General features: G+C 38.1%; 2 protein-coding genes across 6 annotated transcripts in view; one reads left to right on the top strand and one right to left on the bottom strand.

Moving 5' to 3' along the window:
• The window catches only part of LOC135101615 (transmembrane protein 268-like), a 40,158-nt gene extending 29,725 nt beyond the window's left edge, over window positions 1-10,433 (bottom strand). For 4 of the 5 annotated variants that reach the window (XM_064005841.1, XM_064005837.1, XM_064005842.1 and 1 more), the window contains exon 1: window positions 10,278-10,433. The gene's annotated coding sequence lies outside the window, so the exon portion shown is untranslated. Of the gene's footprint in view, window positions 1-4,380; window positions 4,807-10,277 lie in introns of those variants that run through there. The other variant, XM_064005839.1, reaches the window with a different exon arrangement.
• A 632-nt stretch (window positions 10,434-11,065) lies between these two features.
• LOC135101617 (COP9 signalosome complex subunit 8-like) lies at window positions 11,066-17,234 on the top strand. Its single transcript, XM_064005845.1, has 4 exons — window positions 11,066-11,214; window positions 13,180-13,250; window positions 13,553-13,731; window positions 16,438-17,234. The coding sequence occupies exons 1-4, from the start codon at window positions 11,158-11,160 to the stop codon at window positions 16,686-16,688; spliced, it is 558 nt and encodes a 185-aa protein (XP_063861915.1). The 5' UTR covers window positions 11,066-11,157; the 3' UTR covers window positions 16,689-17,234.
• Window positions 17,235-18,590: the final 1,356 nt, after the last annotated feature.

Here is an 18,590-nt window from a genome sequence, read left to right on the forward strand (position 1 = left end):
TGTGGTGAATGGCGGTAGCGAAGTGATCTTATGAGTGGATTGGTGGATGAAGAAACAAGAAAATGCTAGAGAGAGAGAGAGAGAGAGAGAGAGAGAGAGAGAGAGAGAGAGAGAGAGAGAGAGAGAGAGAGAGAGAGAGAGTCGTATATAAGATGAGGACAAGCGAACAATTAGTCAAGCACTGTTTACATATTGACATAACAACAGCAACGGTGACCCAATCCAATGAATCACCCCGGAGAGAGAGAGAGAGAGAGAGAGAGAGAGAGAGAGAGAGAGAGAGAGAGAGAGAGAGAGAGAGAGAGAGAGAGAGAGAGAGAGAGAGAGAGAGAGAGAGAGAGAGAGAGATATTCACTCCTGGAAAAGAAAAGGAGAAAAAAAAAAAAAAAAAAAAAAGGAGCTAATCTCATGAATGCCACCTCACTTTCACCGCCGAGTAACTGTCACCGGTTCCCCGCTGCCTGGCTCCTACCCACCAGCCCACGCCTCGCCGCTACCACAGCCACCACCTTACCTTCCACCCGCCGGATCCCCTTGACCTTCTACACCTCACCTCCGCACCACACTCAGCGTATCAGCCTTTACAACAGCCACACTTAGCTTAGTCGAGCACTCTTTCAAACCTCTATACCTATTATCATCTAAGCTTCAAGAGGAGATGTTTGGTGAGGAGTCTTCTTTGCTATTTTTCTTATTTTACAAACTTTTACTACCTTACCATTCACGTAAGGTTCAACAATTCTACTCCCGTTTGTTGTTATTCCTACGTGCTCTTCCTCTGTGCTGCCAGTCACCCCCACACCTGCTATTCGTACCGTTATTCAGGTTCTCAGCACCTTCCAAGTCTGGACATCTCTCTATCTGTACCATTACGTGAGGATATCTATGTTAAGTCACCTATCTACTCGTACATCTGTTCATTACTCTCATACCCCCTCCAAGAAGCTTTACCGTCATTTTCTATCCTGCTATGCGTACCGTTATTCAGGGCCTCCCCACGTTCGACGGCTGAACCTCTCTCCCCCTGTAGCATTATGTAAGAATATCTGTGTTAAATCACTTATATTCAACCATTTATTATTTTCATACCAATCCAAGAGGTTTTAAAGTCCTTTGCTTCCTGTAATGAATGGAAATTGCAGTCCATCACCTTGTCAGCCCACTAGGTGTTCCCCTTGCGCTTCCAGTCCCAACGCCTCCCCTTGCACGCGCTCAACACGTTTTCCTTGCACCCTTCCTCGCCCCCTCAGCGCAGGTCCCTTCATGCACCACTTCACGCTTCCATAAGACTTTTTCCTGCTCTCTCTGTCCACGCCTAAGCAACACCCCTCCGTGCCCTTTATCAACCGTCACGCACCGGACCTTTCAGACCACGCCCCGCACTCTGACTCAATCTTATTTTCATGGCACGCACTTTAAATACTCAAATCATGCAACTAATTATCGGTGCCTGTGACGTAAAGGAAAAAGCTTACAATTGAATGTCGTTACAGTTCCAGTCCCCAACAATATGACAGACGGAACGAAAATATCTGAACCAAGCATCCTGTTTTCAAGGTACTTCATATTTTACTGAACTGTTCGAAAGAGAGAGAGAGAGAGAGAGAGAGAGAGAGAGAGAGAGAGAGAGAGAGAGAGAGAGAGAGAGAGAGAGAGAGAGAGAGAGAGAGAGATGTAATTCATGGAATAATAGAGTAACATCTGACGGCAATTATCAATATATCCACGTATCCCACACACCACACCCACCTACCCACCCACACATACACAACATCCACACACACACACACACACACACACACACACACGTGAGTATTGGTGACAAAACTTAAGAATCAGTCTACCCCACTGTAATATTTTAATGATGGTTTTACTGGAGTGTATAGAGGCTTCCTGGGTTTAGATGGCTTGAATACCCAAAGGACATTCACTGGGTTAACTCAATGTCCATACTTGCATTCAGGTCACCACGTGCCTGTGCGGCGGGAATGTATACTTCGTATGCTCGATAATTACAATAGTTAAGACGATGTGCACACTTGGGAATCTTTCCTGTGACGTGGGTGAACACGTATTTTTTTTTCTCCCTAGTTCATATCTTCACCCCGTTTAAACCCATGAAAAGGGATTAAAAAAAATAAATAAATAAAAAATGTATGTGTATAAATGGGGATTACCGGGTGGCCTGTGGCACCTCACCTGCGTTACTCTCGTCTTGGGTGTTCGAAAACATGCTTTGTCTTCATGTGTTGTACGGCAACGTCAGCTGATGCAAGCAAGATGTACCCGAAACTCCACATGCATGTGTGTGTGTGTGTGTGTGTGTGTGTGTGTGTGTGTGTGTGTGTGTGTGTGTGTTGTGAACTGTACACAAGACTTCCAGTTACATGTCAGTGAAGTGTGGAGCCTTCACTAAAATGTGGATGCTCTCACAACTCAGAAAATTAGATGATGTAAATATATGGAGAAATAAAGAAAAACGACAAATCGTTTTCAGCGTCTTCAGGAAGAGCAGAACCACAAACAAATCAACAGCCATTGGACCGATGACAAGAAGTGTGATCTTGCCACCCTTGCGCCACACAAGCGTTCAGTGTTAGCAATTATACCTGGGCATTCTTTGCTTGATCAAGGTGCTTACTACTACCAAACATTGGACTAACAGTGAAACATTCCTTGCTCAACTCCAGGATGCCAAGGAAGTGACAAATTCACAACATACGAAGACTGTAAAGGTAACATCAACGAGAGAGAGAGAGAGAGAGAGAGAGAGAGAGAGAGAGAGAGAGAGAGAGAGAGAGAGAGAGAGAGAGAGAGAGAGAGAATGGCTGACATGCTCAACTAGAGGATGCCAACTTGGTGGCAAATTCACAACAATTAAAGGCGACAAATCACACAACTAAGAAGAAAATATAAGATAAACGAGTGGATAAAGCGCGGGACTCAATATGAAGGCAAAGGTAAATAAATACATATACATTCTTTTCCCCGAAACATTTTTTTTTTTCATGCATTACATTGGGGGGCATAATCGAGCCAAAGGTGAACAATGTTTTATCTCTGAGATGGATGATTAACTAGATGTTACTACCGAGAATCTAACGCTGTGGCAGAAAGGATTCTACCCACTCGGTTTCAGGGAATGTAACTTACAACCTGTTGAATAACTTTCTCGTAAACAACAAAGTTCCCACTACACTTTATGGCCGCTAACTTCACGTGTTGCATTCTCTTTTTCTTCCCTTTTCTTTCTTTTATTTCCACATGGTTAAACTGCCAATCTGTCTAAGGCATGCAAAGTTACCTGCCCCACACTGTTACTAAGGAATGGCTGGTTCTTTTAAGACCGGTTAGTGACAAGCTAGAGATCTAAGAGGACAAATGGACGGAAAAAGTGGTTGACGTGCAATGAAGCAGGACGGCGATTAACTTCATACTTAATCTGTGACGGAGTTCAGATTATATCTCAAATCTAAGCCAAGGATAATGTGAATTATACTGTTTTTGTTATCGATATTATCATTACCATTACCGTTATTATTGGTACAGTATATACGCCCTTAAGATTATCGTCACAATTCTATTACTGTTTGTGTCGTCATGGTCAATGTTTCTTGTTATATGACACTTCTGGCGACGTTTTTCCCCTTCAACTACTATATCCGTTCATTACTTCACCCATTACTGAGTGCACCAGGCTTCTCTTCGTGAGGAACATTACTTACAATTGAGGTGCTGCTATATATAAAGAGCATGGCATGCATGTGACGACTGTGCCGTGATGTTGAAAGAATTTTTCGATATAACGTAAACCCAGTGTGTCTGTACATAAACTAATACTCCTTCCGTTCTTCAAATCCATGTACAATAGTTTTCCTTAATGATTATTCGGACGCAACGAGCATTAAGTATACATACAGCGTTACACCACTCAAAGGACACAGGGCAATACGCATCTCGTCATACGTTGGTAGATCACGCCCACTGCACACAATGACATATTTTCCAAGGACGAATGCTGCGCACAATACAAACGAGTCCATACGGCTGCATACATACATAAATACACACACACACACACACACACACACACCGCAAACCAATTTCGTCGCTACTGTCCCTATCTCAAGGTCAGAGCTGCGTGACCAGCAGGCCGGCAGTAGGTCAGCGACGGACACTGCCCTGTCTTTAGCCGTCTTGATTTACACGTAAGTTTAATATAAACCAACAAAATTAATTATGTAGTGTTCATCAACACTTTTTACCTTCCTCTAATGCAAGGATACAACTCGCTCGACTCCCCAAACCCTAACACGGCAAAAAAAGAACAAAAAATTCTCTCTCACACACACACACACACACACACACACACACAGTCACCTGTTTAGTATTTCCTCGAGTTATCGCTGCTGGACTTGGGTGTTGGGGAGGTGAGGGGGGGATGGAGGAGACGGCTGAGAAGCTTGGGACCTTCCCTCCACCTCACTTCATAACATACCAATAAACTTGTACAAAATCAACGCGTGGGAATTCTTACGGTAAAGTTCACTGTACAAGTTGCTATAATTTACATTTAATTATATAAGGCGCTCAAGCTGAGGGTACGAATGCTCAAAATGTAGTGAGCAGAGCGGGTTTGGTAAGGTGAGTGAGGGAGGTTCAAGCTATACCAGCCACAACACTGCTTCCTCCCGGCACGCTGTCCGGGGGTGTACTGAGGAGTGAGGAGTCTGAAGCAGCTACCGACTGTCTGGCGCTGCGTTTGGCGACAGGGTTACAGGCGCTGTGATGAGGCGAGGACTGTTGATAAACTGGCAAATGGTATGGAAGTTATGACTCATGTATCCTTTCCCATTAATTAATTCCTGCGAATGATTCACTCGTATGGTTTTCGATGACCGTCTCGCGCATCTACGAGCACTGACGAAGAAGCGAAGCGTACGTGTGAGAATTTACCTGGGCGCCTCGTGACAGGCACTGATGCCACTGAGTAATGACGTAATGTAACTGTTAATGGCACGATGTTAAAATGTGACTCCTGGGACTGGTCAATGACGAAGTTCACCGGGTAGATACAAAGGTAAAGAGTATGACCTTAAATAATATCGGAGGTTGAAATTCATCAATTAAGCGTGATGCAAACTTTGTGCTAAAAAAATTGAAGATTTTTTATTTATTTTTTTTTTTAGTTCCTCAGAAAAGTAGCTCGTTTTCCTTGTTGCTGTCACCCTTCGTACTGATAAGCTGTTTACATAATATTTCAATTTATTTATATCTATGTCAGAGATCGGTGCGCACGCGCGAGCGCAAGCATGCGCGCGCGCGCACGCACGCACGCGCGCGCGCGCACACACACACACACACACACACACACACACACACACACACACACACACACAGAGAGAGAGGCTTACAATGCCACTGCCGAAAAAGAAGCTGGAAGAGAGCTTTAATATAGACACACTTACTTACTGAAGAAGAAAAATCATCGCACTTCTTACTAATGGAAGCCACAATCTGAAGTTTAAGTTTCCTTCATTTTTCTAGTTCTAAATGCTGATAAAAATAATAATGTACTAGTTCCATTATTTCACCAAAGACCTAACCCACATCCTATCTAAGGATAATAACTTAAGGGGTTACTCTTCTATTCACCATAAGATTTTGACACAACAAACAGTCAACCCTGTTTATGTTTGAAAAAATAAATAAATAAATAAAATAAATATATAATAATAATAATAATAAACTGCCGAATTCTCATGAATGTAGATAACAAGTGACCTCATTGCAAAGGTGTTGTGAGACATGATTTCTGAGATAAAGCAGTGCAGTGATCGATCAAGTGGCAAGTAAAGATAATGGTAATAAAGAAAGCATAATATTTTTTTTTTTTTTTTTTGTAGGAGGGGCACCAGCCATGGTCAACAAAACTGCAATGAAAAAAAGTCCCAGAGATGTGCCAGTCACTTAACAGAGTCAAAAGCAGTAGTCAAAAATTGCAGGACAAGTGTTTTGAAACCTCCCTTTTGAAAGAGTTCATAGGAAGGTGGAAATACAGAAGCAGGCAGGGAGTTCCAGAGTTTTCCAGAGAAAGAGATGAATGACTGAGAATACTGGTTAACTCTTGCATTGGAGAGGTGGACAGAATAGGGGTGAGAGAAAGAAGAAAGTCTTGTGCAATGGGTCTGTGGGAGGAGGGGAGGCATGCAGTTAGCAAGATCAGAAGAGTAGTTAGCAGGAAAATTGCAAGGTGGTATCATCAGTGTAAGGATGGATAGGACAAGTTTGGTTTCGAAGATCATTGACGAATAATGGGAAAAGAGCAGGTGACAGAATAGAACCCTGAGGAACACCACTGTTAATAGATTTTGAAAAACAGTGACCATCTACCACAGCAGTAATAGAACGATCAGAAAGGAAACTTGAGATGAAGTTACAGACCAAAGGATAGAAGCCGTGGGAGGGTAGTTTGGAAAAATCAAACCTTTGTGCCACTCTTTCAGAAGCTTTTGATATGTCTAAGACAACAGCAAAAGTTTCACCAAAATCTCTAAAAGAGGATGACCAAGATTCAGTAAGGAAAGCCAGATCACCAGTAGAGCAGTCTTGATGGAACCAATATTGGCAATCAGGTAGAGGGTTGTGAAGTGATAGATGAATCTTCCTGTTGAGGATAGATTGAAAAACTTTAGATAGGCAGGAAATTAAAGCAATAGGATGGCAGTTTGAGAGATTAGGACACTCACCCTTTTTCAGAAACAGGCTGAATGTAGGCAAACTTCCAGTAAGAAAGAAAGGTAGATGTTGACAAACAGAGTTGAAAGAGTTTGACAAGGCAAGGTGCAAGCATGGAGGCAGTTTTGGAGAACAATAGGTCCATAAACATTCTGAGTGTTTAGGCCAGTGAGGTATGGAAAACATCACTGGGAAGGATTTTAATGGGTAGCATGAAGTAATCAGAGGATGGAGGAGAGGGAGGAGCACACTTTGAATCATCCAAGGTAGAGTTTTTAGCAAAGATCTGAGAGAATAGCTCAGCTTTACAAATAGATGAGATGGCAGTGGTGCCACCAGGTTGAAATAAAGGAGGGAAAGATGAAGAAGCAAAGTTATTGGTGATGTTTTTGGCTAGAAGGCAGAAGTCACAAGGGGAGTTGGATCTTGAAAGATTTTGACACTTTCTATTAATGAAGGAGTTTTGGGCTAGTTGAAGAACAGACTTATCATGGTTCTGGACAGAGATATAAAGTGCATGATATTCAGGTGATGCATAGTGTGCACTGTGCTTCACTTTTTATTCACTTAACACTACAACTGATTTACTGTGGAATCTGAAGTTAATATGCATTTTCATGGCTCTTTGATGGGAGGATTATAGTCAGAATGAGTTACTTTTATCAAACATTATTATGGAGATATAGATTCTTTCTGTAGACATTATCATTCATGTTTTTTGAATAGTTTCTGCTTAAATATAAGGTTTGGATATTATTCATTCAGGATCGAGTTTGGTTAAGTTAGATTAGGATAAAATACAGTAGGATAAATTTACAGGGAAAATAGTTAAGCTAGTAAAAAAAAAAAAAAATGGTGGCAGAGTGGAATCTGAATAACTGCAGCTTACAGATCATATTGCACTGGTGGCTAATTCATAAGGAAGACTGTGACAGCTGACAGAGGAATTTGGAAGAATGTGTGAAAGAAGAAAACTGAAAGTGAATGAGGTAAGTAAAGTGTATAGTGCAGTTAGAAGGCAGGATGATGGATATAGTTTTGAATGTTGTTTGAGAAGATAGATGGATGAATGGATGGATGAGTAGACAAGTAGATGGATGGATGTGTGCATACTGTTTGAAAACTGTTTGCAAACTTTGTAATTAAACAGGCCTTATGGGTTGCACGTTGGCATTGCTATGAGTGCTAAGGGACTGAAACATGAAAAATGAAAAGGTGTGAGAATGAATGAGCAGTGTTTAAATATGGAGTCCAAGGAATGAATACAAAGAAAAGTTGTAAGATGATGTAGTGGCACTGACAGACATGCACATGAAAAAAGGGAGCAGAAGAGAGTTAAATAAATATAATTTAGTGCTTCTAAATATGTGAAGCTACACATATGGACAATGATAAAGTGAGAAATGAATAACTGTAAAGGAGAAATTATCCTAGAACAGAAATGACTGACTGAGCAAACCAGGGATAGTTACAGTGGTTTGGGTATTCAGACAAGAAGGAAGAAGAGTAACTGGTGAAACTAACTGGATTAGATGTAAGAGGTGAAATACTAAGGTAAAGACTGTGATTGAAATGGATGGATAGGTAGTGTAAAAAGAACATTAGGTACAAAAGGGCGTCTCTGGGAGATTCACCTACACCTGGGCTGGTCAAATGGGGGAAAGGGGATATAGGTCTATTATGGTGTGTCAAGGATGAATTAGTTTTGGTGTCAGACTCTGAGGCACAGAGATCCATGTATATTTGTCCAACTGACCTTCATACAAGAATGGTTGGTGGAAAGCTGTCCTCTACCTGGAGGCACATGGGCTCAGATGGATTTCAATTTAATTTTGATGTGTGTGTGTGTGTGTGTGTGTGTGTGTGTGTGTGTGTGTGTGTGTGTGTGTGTGTGTGTGTGTGTGTGTGTGTGTGTGTGTGTGTGTGTGTGTGTGTGTGTGTGTGTGTGTGTGTGTGTGTATGTGTGTGTGTTGTCTTTGCTATTCCCCTTTATGTTTATGCAGACATTGTTCTGTGGTATATACATGTAGATATTCAGATTTGCTCTTAATGATGACCATTTTTATTAAAAAGTTGTATGCTATACTGCTATAACTGATTTCAGCACCTTCAGGGCATCACCTCAATACCCTTTCACATGATTTTAGCACCTTCAGGGCATCACCTCAATACCCTTTCACAAACATACAATATATCCAGTTATGACCTAAACCAAAATTTCCATTATATGTATTATTCATCTCTGTCTATGCAGGCCATAAAGTGCATTCAAATCAGCATTACAACATAAATCAGGTATTAATTATTCAGAATACAGTGTTGTAAGATGACATTTAGTCGTTTACAGAAGACAACAGAGAACAAAGGAAAAATATGCAGGAGAAAATAGAAATAAAATTACTGTTTCTACCATCACACTTCCATTTTACTTTTCCTATTTTCCTATGGTAAACAAATTTTCGGATCTAGTGGGGAAATCAGAGTTTTTAGGAGAGACAAATCACTAGTATTATAACAGAGGGCAATTCTTTAACTAGTTTACACTGGTGTGCTCTGACAATTTTATGCACTCAAAGGCAGTCCTGTGGTTCAAAAGTGTTTATAAACATTTGATACAATTCAAAACCATTTACTACACAGGTAAGTGAGTCCCGAGTCTGTGTTTATGGTCAGAAACAAAAACTACATTGCTTACCCAGCCTACTTTTAGAAAGCCTCCATTGATGATCAGAATACAACTGACGTCTGTCAGCTCTTATGCATACACAGTGAATGATACACTATTGGACACTAACAAAATTTAATAATACACTGAGTGCATGAAGTAAACCAACAACCGCTTTAAGATTTTGCTATAGATTACCAGTTCACAACTGTAACAACTCCCCTAGTCAGACTGATGAAATCAAGAGGGATTGATTTTGTTCCCTATCTAAACTAGCGTGCCTCTTCTCGCCTGCTGGGAAAAAAAAAAAAAAAAAAGTTAATGTATCAATGTCAGAAGATAATCTGAGATAATAAATAATTAATTAAATAAATAAATAAATAATGTAGCATAAGTTTCTTGTTGATTATATGCAATTAACACTAAAACCAAAAAATGCATATAAAGACATTATTTCCTTTGCGGAAAGTGATGAAACTGGCAAGCTGAAATATTAAAGAAATTTTTCAGCATTTCTTCTCTGAAGTTATTACTCGTCTCCCACTGGTGAATCTTGGATGAAAATTGGTAATTTTCGGTAGCCTGCATCCTTGGAAATGTTTCAAACAACAATGTACTGTACGTACATACAAGTTTGGAATGATTATAACTAAGCGTTGTGTATTGTTCCAAACTAAAATCAAACCAAAATGTAGAATGTAAGACAACACATCCTGAAAAACGCGACCGTAAACACAAGATCAATAGGAAATATTTTAGAAAAGGAGAAAGGGAGCCGCTACAAGGGCACATCCAAACGTGTTACCTGATTTGGTATAACACTACAAATCCCTGGCTATTGAAATATCTCCAGTAATGCATGACAGGCACTCACCGGCTTAATCTCCTAAGTAGTAGGCGGCAGTAACACTTGAGAATCTAGTTTATGGACGGATTAAATCACAGCATCCTGTTAATTACGATTTCTACCTTTACGTTCCCTGAACAGGTGCCTTGTTTATAGACGACACTACTCTCCTTAACGGGAGGGCTCGGATCCTTTCTCTATAATCACCAAGGAGATATTTCGATACAATATCATGAAAAAAAATCAACAGTTTATCTTAGATATGTTTAAAGAGACTAAAAAATGTATGGAAAAAGATTACAAATCATATCAGAAAATATCGATAAAGTACCCAGTTCCTCCCATAGGTAATAGAATCAGAATCTATATTGTAATATTATTTCTGTATCTATTACCAGGTGTGTGAGGTGACAGTTAGCTTCGAAACATTGTTTGATATTTTCCTTTCACCAGATATGTGTATCATATTTCATTGGATACACTGTGTCATTTTCATTCTTGGAAATCAAGTTTGATTTCTTTCACCGTAACTATAGAAACAAAACTTCCCAACTCCGTGTGGTTAACTGTAGGAAAATGTTTTGGGTACTTCCCATACCTATGTATAAATAATGCAACGTTTCATTGTTATGTATACATAAAGCTACATGAAATATGAATGAAATAAATGGAATTCAAGGATTTTCTAACGCGTATAATGTGTTACCTCTTGCTGCCTATAGAGGTACTCTATATAATAGGTACTATGAGAGAATACATTCCCCTAAAAAAAAAATATGTAGCGGTCTATGATAAAATATTAATAAAAATGGGTTAATTTAGTTTACTCTTACAAAAGTACCAACACGAAACCGAATTAGCATGTGGCCGATATCTCTCCCCCGATCTGTGACGTCACTTGTAAACAATGGCGGAGGTGGACTACAATAAACTTGGAGAGGAGCTGGAAAAGCAAGAACTAGATGTAAGCAGTTCAAGTTGTTATGTCGGACAGTGTCAATTTTCAACTAGTCTTATGTGTAGACAGAAAATCGATTGGTTTGTTAGCGGTGAGGAAAAATTTGCATGCTGTGCCACCTTCGTCCCATCATTTCGGGGCTTGGGGCTAATACCGGGGTGTTTTAGGCAGAGGAGGGATGGAAGCGAGTGATCTGAAAATAGGCCAGGAAGTCAACTCAACCAGAAAGAAAGAAAGAAGAAAAAAAAAAAAAAACCGCACTACCTAAGTGTTGATATTATATTTGGCAGGTGTTCGGAGAGCAGTGCCCGGTTAGGTGCTTACATTGCAGTGTTAGGTTTAGCATTATGTAGCATTTTGATAGGGCTGCATCTTCTAGATACTTAATCCTTATCGCTTTCATTCCTTAGATCAGTGGTTCTCAACCTTGTTTGCCCCATGCACCCCTCTCACCATGCCAGAATGTCATTCCCCCTTCTTTCCAAGATTGTCCTAAGTGCATTTCAAATAATACTCATATAATACTGAAATCCTTTATCTTTCCCTATTAGTACATATACATTTACAATTGGTTTTATTATAGTTTAAGCCATTACACACTACATGGTAATAATCTACTTCATTTTGTTCTTCTCACTATTCACATCATTTCTAATGATTACACTACTTGTTGGAAATTAATAATAATGCCACAATAGGCCTGGGAATGTACAGCGCTCTCAACTTTTTCTAAGTCCACAGGTAAACATAAATGGTGTATTGTTGCTTGAACTTCAGTTGTTAGGTTAGGTTAGGTTAGGGTTTGGTTTTATTATAGTTTAAGCCATTACACACTACGTGGTAATAACCTACCTCATTTTGTTCTTCTCACTATTCACATCATTTCTAATGATTACACTACTTGTCGGAAATTAATAATAACGCCGTGGGTAGAGATTGGGACATTGGCTTAAACTATAAATTTACCTTACAATTTTACATAGATTATTTTTATAGTGAAGTTTTTCAAATTAAAATTCAAAATGTTAATTTATTTATAAAACTTGAATAAAAGTAAAATAACTTTTTATATTTATAATAAATTACTTAACAGACCAAACTGAAGCATAATGCAATAAAAGATCAAAGGCAATAAAAAAGATCAACATTCTAACGGTTTGAGTCTGCCAATCTGTGGCCCCATTGTCCCCCCTGAAAACCTGAAATCACCCCCTACATAAAAAAAAAAAAAATTATGATATTGTTTGCTGAGGGAAGGAACTTGTCCCCTAAATAGATAGGTGAATAATATATATATATATATATATATATATATATATATATATATATATATATATATATATATATATATATATATATATATATAATTTTGTTAGGTAAATGGTTTACTCTTAAAATGGCTTTCAATATTTAATTTTCTGTAATTTATTTAGTTTTGTCTTTCCCACTCCAAAGGCCATGTAGTCCTTCAAATTGTTTGAAAAGAGGGAACAAGGCACAAAGCATAACATGGAAATGAGGGTTTTGTGACAGAAGACAGAGGTAACTTCACTTTATTCACTACCAAAAAAAAAAATAAATAAAAATAAATAAAAATAAATAAATAAATAAATAAATAGAAATTCACCATCTGATTGAAGCTGTAAATTGAAAGTCATCAATGCATAACACTTCTCTTGCTGGTCTTGCTAATTAATATGATATTTTAAATGTGGTAGGATTAATTTGAAAAAAAAAATCAGTGTTTTGATAGAGTTATAGGTATGTGTCATGTTGCAAGTTGCAGAAGTTACAAAGTTGACAGGTTGACTTATTAGTAAATTCCACATGTCTTTGATATTGTGTTGCCAGCCTTCATATCTACCTGAGCTGTGTGTTTGTTATGGTGTAATGTTTCCCCTTCCATTTGTTACTCCAGTTTTTCTTGCATCTTTGATAACAAACAATAACAGTGATATCTTGTTCCAACAGGCTCCTAATGGTGTTCCCCCTGCACATGTCTATGAGCAGCTGCTCACCATCTACCTTCTACAGAATGACTTGTAAGTTTACCAACACCTTTCATCTTGAGTGTGTAACCAGTGAATGATCTTTTATGGAAAGAGTGTGTTGTATCACAACCAAACATCTTTGTTTTGAAAGTTTGTATTTTTTGCAGCATGGAATGATAAATCCTATAAAATGAGAATCAGACATTTGTTAGAGTCTGATAGATTGTATATAAACTTGCTGTCACTGATTAGGTTTTAATTGCTTATTTTTGCAATTGCCATCATTCTTAATTTGATCTGCATTCCCTCACATCATAACCTCTAGACCTCACAGCACCCATATAATTTTACAGAACTGCCGCAAAATTTTTATGGAAGCGAATACCAGGTAGCACCAAGAATGCAACTCCAGAGTTGGCCCACATATGGGAGGTTGGACAACACCTATGGCAGCGGGACCTGCCAGCTGTGTACACTGCTCTGGCTCATGAGTGGTCTCCAACAGTAAAAGATATCATGAAAGCCCTCCATGGTAAACTTCCATTTCAACAACTTACCTATCACAAAATTAGGTTAAGGCTTGTTTAATAACAAAGCATATATACATACATATAGTATTATGCATTGTAAAACTATTTTTCATTGCTTACTTTCAAATAATCATGGAATCTCCAAAGGAAGAGTAATGCCTCATCATATGTATCTTTCTCATTAAATAATTTCTGCTTCAGAGTTAAAATTCATATTTGTTTTTAGCTCTGTCTGTAATCACAGTTGATCATCATGTTGCATATTTTATTTTTTATTTTTTTTATTTATTTATTTATTTATTTTTTGGTGATTGTCATCCTTTTAACTTAATTGACTTAACTTCCCACAGTACAGTTTTTGCTTTATTAGTGAAGTTGTGAAAGGGAGATCTCTTATGGGGAAGATGTGTGGAAGAGCATCCAACAGAAGATAGAAGTGTAGAGGAACAATACAAAGCTCTAAAATCAAGTATAAATGTTGGTTGGGTAAAAGACAAAGTAACTCAGTTGGATGAAGTTGATGCTGCTGTGAAAGATAAAAGAAGGCACTTTAGAGAATGGACAAGTAGAAAATAGAATATTTATAAGATGAAGAGCTAGAAATAAAGTTAATAGAACCTGGATCGGATCTTAAAAACATCTAGTGGACATATTATGAGAGATTATTATTACTATTTTTACTTATTTATTTATTTATTTATTCATTTATTTATTTTATTTATTTATTTTTTAAGAGCTTGAAAGGACAAACCCAAATTGTTTCTGACTAGAAAATCAAACCTGAATGTAAAGTGAATGTAGGAATGTTGTAACTGAGTGATGTGTGAAGAATATCAAAGAGAAAGTGGTAGTTGTCAGTTAATACTGTAAACATTGAGGCAGGCAAGACCTGGAGATAATAGAATCAGTTGCAGCTCCTGGCTCATGTTGTTATTGGGTTTGTTTAGTGTGTAATCAGACATGGCTGCTAGTATGATTTGACTGGTCAGTCTTTCACCAACTTTGTGTCTTACATCCTAGAAGATTAGTGGGTGAGGCACAAGAGAAGAACAAGACAAGCAAAATTTGTAGTCTGGGACTGAAGTCCAAGCTCAGGGAGGAAGTACCACATAGGGGCACTATCTCAGTTGCTGGCTATAGTCCATGACTCCAGAACCTTAATGATGACTATGGGCAAGGTCCTTGAGAAGACTCAGAAATAGTTGTAAACTATTTCAGTGCAACATAAGAAATATAAAAACCTAAGAAAATAAGGAAAGCTGCAAGAAGCCATCAGGCCAACACATGGCAGTCCCCATATGAAACATACCAACTTATTTGCACCTATCATCCCCATCTAAAAATTTTGGTAATCTTTTAAAGCTCCCTAATGACTCGGCACTAACAACCTGAGTACAGAGTCCATTCCATTCATCTACTACTCCATTTGAGAACCAGATTTTTTCCTATCTCTTCTTTGAACCAAAATTTTCCAAGTTTGAACCCAATATTTCTTGTTTTATCCTGATTACTAATCAATAGAATTTTGCTTACGTTCCCTCTTGTTATAACCTTTATACCACTTCAAGACTTCTATGAGGTCCCCTATTAACCTACATCTCTTTAAGGAATATAAATTTAATACCTTCAGTCTCATTTTCTAGGAAATATCCCTCATCCCCTTTATCCTTTTAATTATTCTAATGATGGTGCCCCGTGCATTTCTTCATAACATATATTGTACAGTGGAACATCATTTACTGAACATCTCTCTTTCTGAAGAACTCTGTTTTCAAACAAAAATTTTAACTCATAATTGCTTCGGTTGCCATGCCATAATTCAGTTTTCAAACAAAGTTTCTTGATTTCAAATGCTACAAGATGTAGCAAAAGCTGCCATTTATTACTAATTTATAGTTTCTACAAATGTTTCCTTCATTTTTATATATTTAGAGGAGAAACACAGAGGGTAAGACAGTAATTCAATCTTTGAAATAAGATAAATGTGATCCCGCTGAAGAACCTCAATTTTAACAAACAAGGTTCGGCGCTCAGGAGTAATCCCAAGCTGTGGCTTTCTTTATGACCTATAACACCATCACTGTTGCACAACTGCATTTTCCCAGTAGCTTTTCCCAGCAGCAATATATGTAAGTGTTATGATCACCTTAATTTTGGCAGTGAGTGGGTTGCTCCTCTCTGTGTCATTCTGTAAGGCTTCCCTCACTTGATTGGTGACAAAGAGAATGCCTGCATGGTCTAAACAATATCTTTTGCTGAGTTTTGTGTCATTAGGTTCATTCTATACATCCTTTCTGGATAAAAAAAAAAATTCTAAGCTGGAGATGTTGTGGAGCAGCCATCTTAGCAGTGAGAGTGTCGGTCATGACCCATTAAGACATGGTGGATGGGTGTCTGAGAATGGATTAATCTGTTTCACATTGATTCCTATGGGCAAAATAGTTTCAGCTTTTTAACATTTCGGATTTTGAATGGTATTCAGGAACGAATTAAGTTAGAAAACCAAGGTTCCACTGTAATTCATGTATCACAACAAGCATGATGTAGCTCAAGTTATTCTGAGCTTTTATCTTTACACTGCTCAGATTTTTAAGAACATTATAGTGCACTCCCCTCTTCTGTCATTTGGTAAATTTAAATTGATATTTGATTTTCTAGAATAAATTAATTTTGGGATTCATCATCAATCTCCTCATTCATTGTTTCAGAACATGTGCGGAATCGGGCAGTTGAACTTGTAGGACGAGCATATACTTCAATCAGGGCAGATGATTTTGCCCAATTAGTTGGTATGAGTGTTGAAGAGGCAGTAACTTTAGCTCAGGGGCATGGCTGGGGTTATGATGAGCCCACCTGTATGATTTTACCTGTGCCCAAGACACCCCAGCCTCATGCTCCCACTCCATCTGAAGAACAGTTGCGCCGCCTGGCTGACTATGTATCATTCCTTGAAAACTGATGAATGAACTGCCTATATTTATTTGTTTGACTTCTCTTCTAGCATTGCTGTACATTTTCTTCAGCTTTTTTTATTTATTTTATTTTTTTATTATTATTATTTTTTTTTTTATGGATCCTCTTAATTTCACATTATAATGAATTTAGTATGTTCAAACAAAGATATATATTTTGTTGTTTTCATGCTATATATTTAGTGGTCAGTTTGCTAAATAGGCATCCAACTTTAGTTAAAAATTAACAACTAATTAACAGTAATAAATAATAGCAATGCTTGTTTTCATCAAAAATTAAATGAAGTTGATAACTTGAAAGAAATGTACTATATGTTAACAGAAAAAACATCAACATATATAAAAGTAGCTATTGCCTTCAACACAGCTGACTGAAAATACTGCATGATGCAATGAACAGTACCAATTATGGGTGAGTTAAGCAAGGCAACCAATAGCAAATAAGTGGTTATAGGAATATTATACTTCAGTATCTGACAACATCATTTGAGTCATAAATGTGGAAACAGAGGTCAGTAAAGTTTTAATTAAGATACATTGTTTATTATGCCTTAAATATAGTTTGTATTATATCTAAAAGAAGTGGATAGCTGCCAGAACGAAAAATTTTCTTTAAAGGAATGGAAAGTAACTTCAATGTACTGCATATAGGACTTGCACAGTCTGACAGTGGCAATTGTCAGTATCAGAACATGTTTTGGCAAAATATGTTTTCACACACTACACAACAACTTATATCTTACACTGTCCATTGAAAGTCAGAACAGCAGATGAAGCTGTATGTTGCACATTGATTACAGTATGAGACAGTATCAAAAAGTTTCAAGACTAAGTCATAGCATGGTGACAGATGGCAGTATACAAGAGGTGTAGGGGTGAGCAGTAATGGTCATCAAACAGTCTGCTGATTGGTGTCATTCTGTGAACTTCATGATCTGTGACAGAGGAGGTTTTATGACCACATGCAGAAGTCCATTTGGAATTTCATCACAGACTTAAAACTAAAATAAAGAGTGAACATCAAAGTCTCTATTAAACTTTTCAGTTCTACATCAGAGTCATCATGATTGAGCATATAAGTATGTGGAAATAGAGCAATGAGTTGTGAGAGGTGTTTCAAGTGGTATATATATATATGCTTCACAAGGAATAGATCATAACTGGAGGACAATAGTTAGGAGAACCTTTCACAAGCTCAGCTATTTTTGCATGAGGAGATCCATTGAGGATATTTTTATCATCACTGATGTTTCATATGGAACAGTGCAGACAACATTCATATCTGATTTGAAAGTGCAGTGAAATGTTGCAAAGTTTGTGCCTGAGCTTTTGACAGATTAACAAAAGAAGCACCAGGCCAAAATCTGCCTATAGCTCCATCATTGTGGCCTGGAAGACCCAGTCCTCATGTTGAGTGTTATCACTGGGGACAAGACTTAAGACTATGAGTATAACCGCAGAATGAAACCACAGTCTTTGCAATGAAAGAGCTCAGTATCTTCACAAATGAAGAAGGCATATGTGTAACCTCAAGCATGCACATAATTTTCTTTGGCATTCATTCTGTTGTTCATTGTGAATTCATCCTCCAGATCAGCAATAAGTTCTATTGCAATGGTTTGAAGTGTCTGAGGGAAGGCATTTGGCAGAAATAGTCTGAATTGTGGTGTGAGGCCAACTGGGGGCTCCATGATAACAATGCAACCTCTCGCCAAGCTCTTGTAAATTGTGAGTTTCTCAGCCAAAACAGTATGATCACTGTTTCGCACTTGCTTTACTCACCAAATTTGATCCATTGTGAGCCTCTTTGTCATCCTGAAGATGAAAATGAAAGGCACCATTTTGATGCCATACAGGAGATTTATCACAAATTACAGAATGTATCTGAC

The sequence above is a fragment of the Scylla paramamosain genome, chromosome 6, assembly GCF_035594125.1.
Source record: "Scylla paramamosain isolate STU-SP2022 chromosome 6, ASM3559412v1, whole genome shotgun sequence".
NCBI classification, from domain to species: domain Eukaryota; kingdom Metazoa; phylum Arthropoda; class Malacostraca; order Decapoda; family Portunidae; genus Scylla; species Scylla paramamosain.